The sequence below is a fragment of the Curcuma longa genome, chromosome 13 (assembly GCF_044706935.1).
Source record: "Curcuma longa cultivar G26 ecotype Majalengka, Jawa Barat chromosome 13, ITB_CL_G26_1.1, whole genome shotgun sequence".
NCBI classification, from domain to species: Eukaryota; Viridiplantae; Streptophyta; class Magnoliopsida; order Zingiberales; family Zingiberaceae; genus Curcuma; species Curcuma longa.
Window position 1 is genome coordinate 3120562 of NC_133873.1, and position 12446 is coordinate 3133007.

The window sequence follows — 12446 nt, forward strand, 5'->3', positions numbered from 1 at the left end:
ATTGAAAATTGATTAAAGCGAATAAATAAGAGTTATATCTTTGTGAATTAAATCAAATGCAAATCAATTCATTAGTAACTTTGACTGCATTGGTCCTGTTGTTGGCATTGTGCACTCAACTGCAGCTTACAGCACCTGCTATCTTCTACGAGGGATTATTAACCAAGTTCAGAGACAAGCTTGGACATTGCAGAACAGATAGAATGAACCTAATGATCCTCGGGCAGATGATACAGTGAAGTTTAGGATTCATTGATCATTGCTCTGGCAAATAGATTCTATCCAATCTAACTCTTGTCGGAAGAATATAGATTTTGCAACTTACATCATAGCTTCAGGAAATGCATATGGCAAGAAAGAAGCCAATGCTTCCCAAGTGTGCTTACAAGTCCGTAATATCCCTCACAAGCAATACTAACGTTAGTAACCCAGACAACCAAAAGGGCTTGGCCCATGGCAAAAGAATAATATAAACCTTGACTAATTCACTAGGAAATTAAACAATTGATCGTTTTGGGGTGACAATATGTCTCTGGTTCACTGACTTAAGGAACCATTTCCTCTTAAACAAGATGAAGAAAAATAAGCAGATGGAGACCACAATATATATCTCCAGCTGAATACCTCTCAGATACTGGACCAATTCTAGTTTGTCAGTGCCATCGCAGCTGCAACCAAATATCCTAGGAATATATCTAATTTTGCTTGAATCTTCAGGATCTAGAATGAAATCCAAACTGGCTGATGAATCTTGTATCAATATTTGTGTAGTCTTTTGCTGGAAACCAGGTAGAGATACTGAAACTGGAAAAAAAAAACAAAGAATCTAATCAAACCACATCTTCGACATAGCACACTTAAGATTTTAGTTCTAAATAGTAAATATATTCAAATTTAACTACCAGGACAAAGTTAGAGAGAAGTTGGAAAATACACCGGCAGTCTTAGTTTCCAGACCATTACAAATCATTTGGTGCACGCATAAATTCATGGTTGATTGGATAAAAGGGAATTGAAAATACACCAGCACTGTCATCCTTTAATCAGGAACCATAATCAATTATTTTGTGCATGCACAACTTCACGATTGGTTTGGTAAACCATGCTGTGCAACCTTTCTATATAAAATAAACAATGACTAGAAGCAGAATAAACTAGGAAAATTATCCTTGAGGATTTTGAGGTTCATTCACCCAAAGGGCTTTTCTTAGTGCTCAAATACAAGCAAAGAAACAAAGCACATCAAGAGATGCCTATGGAAACAAACTTACCTTTTTCACTACTAAACTTCAAATTTAGGTGATTCTTAAGAGTAAAAAAATTAATGCTACTTTGGACAAACTACCTTGATAGCTTTTCCCAGCCCCAGGAGCTAACATTCGATGGTAATCTCCAAGGATACTGCTGGCATTCACCTACAATAGAAAAGAAAAACAAAGTTTACTAGTCTTGTTTGAAATGGTTATAATAAGCACAGTTAAACAAGTTTTAAAAAGAAAAATATTGAACTTTGAAGATGTTCTATGCAAGTTTTATGAAAGCAAAGTTCTAGGTCTAGGTTCCTTAGATTGAACTATCCCACATCAGCTAGTTAAAATCACAAATAAGCAAAAATAGCCAATAGCATCAAAAGAGAGAAAAGCATATTCTTTAAAGAACTAAATTTCACTGTTGAAAATGTATAGAAATAAGTTCTGGATAAAATTACCATGGAATTAATCCCCTTGATCATTACTGAAGCAGGCAAAGGATGACCGTCCTTTGAAAATACCCTTCCATGAACCCCAGTCTGAAATGTTAAAGTAACTTGGATATGATTTAATTCAATGAAAGTATGACTTCTATGTTGACAGACATTATGCCAAAGGGAATCTATATGCAGAGTACCTTTACCACACTCGCTACAAGGTTTATCATACTCTTTTTATTATATTCCCAGAGAACAGGGAGCTGCACATAAAGAATAAGATAACAATAAAACACTTCAATTATATAAAGGGACACATTCAATACATCATATAGTAATGGTTAAAGGATCATAAGTGAAAACTAAATTCATCTACCAGCAGACATTTAAATTGTTCCCATCAACCAATCCTTCAAAGCAGGAGATGTTCATTTTTACTGTGCAAAGAGTCATTCGATTTGCAGATCCTAACTACATCCACCATTTATATTCTATGCATACCATATATCCAACCTAAATCCTGTTTGAGGGATATGTGTTTCATGCATCGTATATGTGAAATTGGTCTATGAATGTTAAAAGAAGAATATGATGGAGAGGATTCTGAAAACATGCTGATTCTTCCAAAGCACAGAACTATTCACTCACATGTCATCTACAATTATAATTTTCATTCTTCCTAGTAAAACAATGAACCTATTATGAAACTTCATGTCACACTCTATACAACTCAAGATTAATCCATAACAGACACTATATACCATCTACTGACAAATCAATAGGTTATTATATCTCTCTTACTTTATTGATCTCTTTGAGCCCCATGGAAAGCAACAATTTCAGATCTAAGATATTCAGAAGAAACACAAAATTGACTTTGGAGTACAAGCATCAGTGTCATAGAAGGATGTGTTATGAAAGCATGTTCAACAATGTTGTCTTGTGTTACTTTAACAATGCTCATCCGGATAAAAAAAACAAATTTTATGCTATTAGGCTAGAAAAAAATGTCATCTTTGAAAGGAAACACAGTTTCAAACAAACCTCATTCGCAGGAGGCCATTTATTATCACTAATTTCCAAAGTTAATTCAAAACAGCCCCCATGAATGTAGTTCCAATCTTGCATCCCACCATATATAGGATACCTTAAACATAAGATAAATTTCCAGAGTTTAAATAGAAGGAAAAAAAAACTATCATGGAGATCAACTAGTTAGAGAAAGCATAAATCCAGAATCTGCAAGGAGTAATAGTCCAGATATGTCATACCATAATGCTCCGTTTGTTATGCCCCCTTCAAATTCTTTACTCAATGACATGTTATAGTGTGAGCTACTATAGACACTAGCCATATAGCGGAAAGTTCTATCATCAGGGCATGCATTGTATTGTTTCCTGCAAAATGGAGATTATAAACTTGTATACCAATTAAAAAAATAGGTTAATGTCCGTCACATGACAGTTTATTATCATTACATGTTCTAACTATTGTGATGAAAATTCAGGAAATCCCAGGTCAAGAAAATCACAGATTGGGATTTATCAAAAATTGGAATAGATCTCACCATAAGAGGGATTAGTGATTTCACAATATTGCCTGTTTACTATTTCCCTTATGTACCTTTCTTACTTTAGGGAAACTATCCTTTGATATAGATACCTAACTAGGATAGAGTTCATGTATTTATCCTAGTGAATAAAGCGCTTGAGGGAGTTTTTATCCCTTCAATTCTTTCTGATGTTATGGTATCAGAGCCATGGCAAGTAACTCTTTAGCTTCAACAGCAGCAGAGCTTTTCTGCTACTTCCAATTCAATACACCAATATCCTACCATCCAATCCCACCATATCCTCTCTTGATCTCCATAACCTACAGTTAGCAAAAGTTGATGGAAGTAACTTTACAGAATGGTTTCAATTTGTTTCCTTGATAATCAAAGATAAAGGAAAGAAAGCATATCTCAAGGCTGCTGCTCTTGTTCCTTCAAATGCAGCTCACTACAACAGCCGAGAGGCTGAAAACTTGATCATTATGAGCTGACTTATTAACTCAATGGAACCAAAGATCAGAAGGATCAACTTATTCTACAAGGCTGCTAAAGAAATATGGAAAGCAATGCAGGATATATATATTTTGATATGGAGAATATAGCATAATGCTTTGAAGTGTGCTCTGCAATTTGAACCACCCAACTAAGCAATATGGATGTATCAACCTATTACAACTGATTGATGGAACAATTGTAGGAGATTGATTTGTTTTATGATATGAACTGGGAAAGCCACAATGATGTTGAGCAATACAGCAGATGCTTGAGAAAGATACAGTGTTCAACTTCCTTCAAGGGTTTATTTCTGATCTCAATGAGGGAAGTGAATTGCCACTCAGAATCGAGCCCTTCCATCCTTGCGTGAAGCATTTGCTGAAGCCCGCTGTGAAGAAAGTCAAAGGTTTCAGATTTTAAATTCATCATCCAGTGGCACACAGAATCCTGCTCTTCCCACTCTCAAGCATGGAGCAATTCACCTTGGAACCAAGTAACCATAGGACAAACAATGGCATGAACGCTACAACAAACCCTTTCATACAAGGGAAATATGTTGGAAGAGACACGGAAGGCCAGTTAACTGGATGCCTTGAAAAAGAAGGGAAGCAAATCCATGGTTTTAAAAATCTCAGCTTGGGCCACATATCTGGCCACATAGGTTTATTTTGAAAGAGGCTGCATATAATTGCATATGGCATATGCAGTCTGCATATGCAATCAACAAGCCTTCTTTGATTTATCTGAATAAATTTAGATTAAAGCAAATCAACTTAAACCCTAAGCCACTCTATTTGGTGATAATAACTTGTTTATCCTTTAGATATCAATATAAATATTTTTAATATTTAAAACATTGACCATATAGGCCCTTACATGTTGCATATGCACTATGCAGTCGGTTAACTGTATATCACTTGCACGGACTTTTAGAAATCAAATCAAAATGCATTATACTACTGAAGCTGCCCAAGAGATTGAAAAGAATAACCCTAGCCTGAATTTGTCCAGTCACAAGTTGAGCTTCTCCTTTAACTGCTGAATCAAACTAAACTTGCAAGGAGAATAGATGCATCAATATCCTCAAATCTACCAGTGGTAACAAATATAATCTAAGCCATCCTCTGCTACTTAGAAGGCCAATGTTAAATTATAGAATAGTAGATCCAGGGGCAACAAATATTATGACAGGAACCCAGGATGTTGTCACTGAGTTTCAGGTAGGGAACAAAAGCATGTAAATGACTGTTGCTGATGGTACAAAAACAGAATTATGAGTCAAGGAACAATTTGCTTACCTGACTTCAAGTGATATTTATTTTGTGTATACAAGGAGTACATGCAACCTTATTTTGGTTAGTAATATAACTAAGAACTTGGATTGATTGTAACTTTTTTTCCTTCTGAGTTTGAGGATCAATCTCCAGGAGGATGATTAGAAGTGTTTAGAAGAAGAATGGTATGTACTATATCACAGGTGATGCCTCCTAAGCCAATACAGGGTACCTAATAAAGTTTCTTCAGCTGTGTAAAATAATTCCAAATTAATGTGGTGACATAAATGGCTAGGACATCCTGGTTTTCATTATCTTAAATCATTGTACTCTCATTTATTTATCGACAGCAGGAGTATTTCTTTTCAACGTGATCATTGCATTCTTGCTAAGCAATCTAGAAATCCATACCCTATATAAACAAAACAAACCTTTTCACAATGGCATTTAGAGGTTAGCTTGAACTCTTTCTAGGACTTAGATGGTTTGTAACTTTTATTGATGACCAAACTAGAGCACATTGGATGTAAGTAATGATATAAAATTAAAGGTAAACATCAGTTCAAAGATTGCTATAAACTTATTCAAAATGTTTTTGGGTCATCCACTAATGTACTAAGAATAGATAATGCTAGGAATTACTCTGCCATGCACTTACACATTATCTCACAGAGAATGGCATGTTACATCAAAATTCTTGTTGCCTATACAGTCCAATAAAACAAATGGCAAAAAGAAAGAACCTTCAAATCTTAAAGTTGCTAGATCTCTATTGTTTGCAGGTATCATGCCTATTTCCCATTGGGTTCTACCTCATAAGCTCTTTTCCTAAAATTCTTCAATTTTGGACACCCATGGGTACATTTTTGGACACTCGTCCTGTGTGTTTATCCTAAATTCTCTTCCACCTCAAGTATTTAGATGCACGATATATGTTCATAATACAAGACAAACCCAACACAAGCCAGAACCAAAGGCTCTAAAATGTCTCTTTGTTCGGCATTCCCCCACTCAACGAGGATATAAATAGTATTGTCATATGTCTCAAAAAATCCTTGCTATCAAATGATGCCGCTTTGCTTGACATAAGCCTTTCTACATCAATGTCTCTCATCAGGGGAAGATATCAAGAGTGTCACTGGGATCTCTATTATCTGTCTCCCAATATCAATTTCTAGCCATGACTCAAGTTCCCCTATTACTGATCAAACATTGTCTATATTTCCTATCACTAATGAAAGGGGAGAGTTGCAGCAGTAGCCTGAAAAACCTATGCAGGTGTGCACGGCAAACAACTCCAATTCCTAAGCCTAACCAATCACCTGAACCAGAGACTGGTAAAGGAAAATGTGCTTGTGGAAAAGAGTCTGAATGCTCCTGTTGCTCTAAGAAAGGGGATAAGATCCTGCGCTAAATATCCATCTCCAATTATTAAGCATACTCTAGATGTCACCAAAATTCAGGGGTTTCACCATGATATTTGATCAAGTAGGGATTCAAAAAAATAATAATTCAAGAAAAAGCTTGGAGAACCTTAAGTGGAAGGTTGCAATCATGAAGGTGATGAAAGCCTTATCAGAAATCATACATGGGATATAGTAACAGTATCATATAGAAAGAAAGAAATAGGATGCAAATGGGTGTTTACTGTAAAATAGAAATCAGACGGAAGCAATGACAAACACAAGGCGAGGTTAGTAGCTCAAGGTTTCACTCAAAACTATGCGATGTACTATGAAGAAGCTTTTGCACTGGTAGCAAAATTTGAATTCCATAAGGGTTTTAATGTCACTGGTTGATAATCTTGATTGGGAGCTCTTTCAATTAGACATTATGAATCCTTAGCTCAATGGAGAGCTAGAGGAGGAGATCTAATATCTATATCATGGTTTTAAAACATAAGAAAGGTTGGAAACATGTGCAGGCTAAGAAAATTCTTATATAGTTTGAAGCAATCTCCAAGGGCTGTGCACAAGATTCAGCTCTATTCTAAAAGATTCAAGGCAAGCTTACCATACCTTATTCATAAAAAATGCAATGTGGTAAGACGGCTATTTTAATTGGGCCCTTTGATGATATCATAATAATAGGTGATGATGAGAAAGAAATTGTGAAGCTTAAGCAACAGCTGAGGGCTGATTTTAAATCCAAGATCTGGTTCCCATGAAGTACTTCTTGGGAATGGTAGTAGTGTGGAGCAAAGAAGGTATTTTTTCATCTCATAAAAAAAATGCGGATCTGTACCTCTTAGGAAAAAAAGTATGTTAAGTTGCAATCCTACTATTGAATTAGGGTGAAGTTCTTTCCATCCAAAAAGATTTGTCTACCGTAGTTGTCCATGTGAGACTAATGGGTGTTGGTATCCTAGCTTCAACACATCCTCTCACCCACACCATTATGTCCTGTCATGCCCATCATTAGTCAAGAGTATGGGCTTAGCTTTTGATACCATATTAAATTGAGATAGAGTCCATTCTTTACCAAAATGATCATCACACCTGTCCAAATGGCACAAATGGGAGTGGAGCATTTTACCTCCATTGGAAAGAAATTGGAAGGTAAGAAGTGACAAAGAAGATTCTCCTGTGGATAGAAGCAGGTACTAGGACTGGTGGGAAGACTCATCTACCTTGCACTCACTCAACCCATTATTGCTTATGCAGTGAGTGTAAAAGGCTAGTTAATGCACTCACCATCAAGCAACACTTAGATGTTGCATTCCACATCCTAAGTTATCTAAAAGGGACTGTTGGAAAAGGGTTGATATTTCAGAAGAGTGAGAAAAGAAGGAAACCAGGCTTTGTTAATGCAGATTGGACAATCTCTATCACTAGGAGTAGGTTTACTTCCAGATACTGCAGCAAACATTGGGATAACTTTGGCTACATGGAGAAAAAGCAATCCATTGTAGCAATTAGTGAAGACATGGAATTTCAAACTATTGCAGAAGGAATTTGTGAGTTCATATGGCTGAAAATATTGATAAAAGATCTTCAGCTTCCATATTTGTGAACACCCTAGTTCAACAACCAAATGAAGCAGGTGAAAATAGACAGAAATTTTATTGAAAGCTAGATTGGAGATGATGGCACCTGATAGGGTCTATATGCTTACTGATCAAAATTGTGTAATCTGGAATTGAATCAATTATAGGTAAGATGAGGATGTTAGATACATGCACCAATTTGAGAGGGGAGTGTTGGAAAATCTCAGATCAAGGAGATCAAAGAAGTGGAATAAAATCACATGATAAGTGGTATTAGTTGTTACTCAATTGTCTATTTATGATGTTCCTTGTGTACATTTTTAAAGCTATCACTTGATATAGATTCTTACCTAGGATAACATTCAAGTATTTATACCCAAATGAATAAAGCACCCACGGAACTTGTATTTATCCCTTCAATTCTTTCTTGTTTCATATTACAAAACTAAGATTGCACCAGAGAACAATTCAGTACTTCTTTTGAGGAATGACATAGAGAAAGGTTAAAATCAAATTCTTCTTATGTAACCATAAAGTATAAGTCATCTTGACACCCTACAGAAGATTCTTATATTTCCATCAATCAAATGCCACAAGATAGATTCTGAACTTTTGTTTCCCACAGAAAAGTCTAGCATAATTAATTTAATGTACAGTAAGACTAATCATCACTAAAACATGCATCTGGTACACATAGGAGAACCACAACTTCAAAGCAACTGCATAAAACCCATGAAATTTACATTGCATAAACCTGAACTGAACTGGTGCATACAACCAGAAAACCCAAGAATATTAACTGGGTCTATCTGGTTCACTCTTGAAATTCAAAATGCAACTAGAGTTGACACTGGTTGATATCCTGATTTGTCAGTTATCCTTGAATTATATAATTTACATTTTTAGAAAAATATTGCACAGCATATATTTCAACATGCTAAAATCATATATATGATCCAATAGGTCGACCCAATAGTCCAACAAATATATAAGTAACTAGAAGCTTGACCCTATCATGATGCAGCCCGAGTCTCAGACTATGCTACAAGAAGAATGAAGTGCTTCCTAGCAGAGTAATGCAACCAGATATAAGGGTAGAAAATTCATTAATTTTGAAACAAACTTCCATCCAACTTAAAGACTACAGAAGTTTATTGGACTGCATCACTCTTCTTCTACCACTTAAAGATCAAGCATTTTCCATTAATCATTCTCATGATCAAATAGTAGATTTTGTAATGTCAGGATCACATAATTCTTCTTTATTGCTATGCAAAGGCCATGAGAAAATTAATTACCTTATCTCTTCAGAACCATCCCATGGATAATTTGCAACAAGTGCACCCTGTAAAAGAGCAGAGTTCATATGTTACTCTACAAGAACATATAGGGGTAGCCCATGTAAACTTAGCATGATAGAGAAAGTTGGCAAAATAAGAACCTAAAATTATCACCAAGTCTTTTTAACATGATATTGTAGAATGAATGTTAACTGAAAATTACCCCATGTAAACTTGCAGAGGCAGTGAAATGTCCTTCTTTCACCCAAGTCATGATTGCTCTTGTTTCTGGTTGGCGAATTTGCACGATATCATTCATAGGAAAAAACTGTAAGCATTATATTTTGTTAAGAAAAACTAGAAAACAAGCCACTTGCAGTTAAAAATTATGGCAAAAACAATAAATCATGACATGTCTCCATCACCATTCTCATGAGAAAACTCACTTTATCAGGAAAATTCCTATTTAAATCCACATTATTTGCATTCCCACGTCTCCTGAGAGCAAATCCATCAGGGTTCATTGTAGGAAGAATATGAAGGTGAATATTTTTGATGATTAATGTTGCCTGTAAAATACAGAGGAAAATATATCAAACAATTAAGAACCAGAAGCTACTAACTGAAAAACTGGTTGTATTTCACTTTTTCTGTGAGTCACAGGGAAGAGGTTTACCAATGGATCCTTCATGTAATTGTCACATAACCAGTTAGCAAGAAGCATCAATAGCTCCCGCCCAACAGGTTCATCACCATGCACATTACCAATGAACTGCGATAATCATTAAGTGTATGCTCAGCACCTTAAGTTAGCTAAAATGGAAATCCAAATATAGTACAGACAGACATACATCACAGATATAGATGGTAGCCAAAATAAATGTACTATCCAATTGATTCAGTCTCAGCTCATACAACATTCTAAGACTATAAACAATGATAATAAGTGATGACAAGATACGTATAGACTCCAAAGAGAGAATTTTAGCATTATTTTATTCCACAGAAACACATGAACAATGTAAATTACACATCCAATGGAAGACAATTACCCACTTATGTTAAAAAAACACACAAAAAAAAAGGTTCAAAGAAATTGGATAACAAATACAATCAAGATAGGAAGTATGCCTAATAATTTAGAACTGAAAAAAATGTCATCCAACTTGCCTTCCATGAGGACTTCCATTACTTATTCAAGGATGAGAAAAATTGTTAAAGAAAGCTAGGTAACAGTAACCTTGAATGCAGGTTCAGGCTCTTCCTCTCCAGCTTTGTCAGAGATTTCCATCACCCACTATAGCCAAACATGAAGATATATTTAATCAAATACAATTATAACAACAACAAAAATAATACTAAAAGCTGAAAAACAACTTTATTTTTCTAGATAAGAAAATTACCAATGGGAAACCTTTAACACTCTTTCCAATGCTGGAAGCAGATTCGAACAATCACTCAAAGAGAGAAAAAAGAGCAGATCAGCACACGAAAGAGAGAACTAGTGCTATCAATTAACAATTTTAGATAAGGAGCCCGTAATATTATTCTATATCATGTACGTTTGAGATTGTGAATTAATTTTGTTCATTAACTCTACTAACCCGAGTGCTACAATAAACTTTTAGCTGATGGAATTATGCTATAATAAACCGACAATAGTAAAGAAAATAATCATTTATGACAGTCTCAAACTACGCAAAGATGAAAGATATTAATGTCCTATCAAATATACCTGTATATCCTGGAAATATTAGCACATCTTTGACTGAATTCCTTCATAGCCTCCTCAAGCTCAGAGTTGCTCATGTATCCACGAGCCATTTCATCTCTGTAATTTTGGTAAGATATTGGAACAATTTAAATTCATCCACCATGCTTCACAAAAAACATTACCATTCAATACATACGTGATAGCTGGCTCTTTCTCTTCAAAGAGCTGCCGAGTTAAGATACCGTTTCCAGCATCACCAACCCCTGTAAACCATGCGTTTAAAATGAACATCCGGTAAACCAAATCTTCTTAGATCGCATCAATAAATTTTTTTGAGTTCCCAATTCAGTTAAACCAAATCTAATATGATCCATAATTACCACTAATTGTCAAACTCGTTAAAGCCCTAGGAGGGATACCATACCCGACTCTAAATTTCCCATCCGATTTTTTTTAAATAAAAAGGATGCGAGTGGCTTAGCGCACACCCATGACTTTATTAAATGCGTCTAAATACGGATTTCCCATCCGATCGATCTCCAAAAAAACAAAATATTAAACTCAGAGAAAGAAATTAATATTTCAAGATAAAAGTTTCATAGGAAAACCTGGAAGAGGATGGGGGCTCCGGTCGCCGCCTCTTGCAATCGTAGTGGTGAGAAGGGAGAGGAGAGAAAGAAAAACAATAAGTCGATCCAAGAATAGAGTAAGGCGCTCCATAGGTAGCCCGAGCTCCCTCGCCATCGCTAGGGATGCTTCGTCGTCGTCGTCCAAAGTAGAGCGTCAGATCCCCTTCTTGGGTTCAAACAAAAAATACGACGAAGAACAAGTCGCCGGCGCCGAAAAAACAACAATGCCGGCCCGATTATTTTCGCGATTCGACCCATTATCTATTATATATATTATCTCATTTGTTGTCAGTCCGTCGCACGTGTTGTTTAAGTACGTCAAATAGAAATCAGCAAATATTACAAATGAACCCTCCAATTTTCACATCGTCGCGTGCGTTGTAATTGGATTACCATTGAGTAAGCTAAATCTTTTAAGAAGATTTATTGTATATTTTTTTTTATGAGATAAAAATTTCATCTAACTCTTTATTTTACTTCAAGATCAAAAAAATAATGTAATATTCTCATATTTAACATCTCAAATTTTTTCATCATATTAGATTTAAATTCAGTCAAAAAAGAATCAGACGAGCTCATATATATTATATTATCAACATAAAAACAAACAATAATATATACAATTATCGCTATCTTGTTTCTTCATATAAAGAACATCTGATTTTCACTTCTTATGAAATTATTTTATTGAAAGTAGCTATCAATCTTACTATACTATGCCTTTGGGACTTGTTTTAACCTATAGATGTCTTTCTCAACTTGTACACTTTTGCCTCTTTGCTTTCAATTATAAAATCTTCAGGTTAAAATACCTACACTTCTTCTTGTA

The 12446-nt window shown here is 35.3% G+C and overlaps 1 protein-coding gene across 1 annotated transcript; it reads right to left on the bottom strand.

The window, feature by feature from the left end:
• Window positions 1-465: 465 nt before the first annotated feature.
• Window positions 466-11743, bottom strand: LOC141843878 (carboxypeptidase SOL1; the record flags this gene model as incomplete). Its single annotated transcript, XM_074731898.1, is given in 15 exon segments — window positions 466-804; window positions 1346-1415; window positions 1709-1789; window positions 1888-1950; window positions 2732-2834; window positions 2959-3084; window positions 9293-9339; window positions 9498-9602; window positions 9721-9843; window positions 9951-10046; window positions 10515-10571; window positions 10678-10708; window positions 11010-11105; window positions 11185-11251; window positions 11597-11743. Coding segments are annotated over 15 exon segments (1509 nt in total). The 3' UTR covers window positions 466-496.
• Between the last annotated feature and the right edge of the window lie 703 nt (window positions 11744-12446).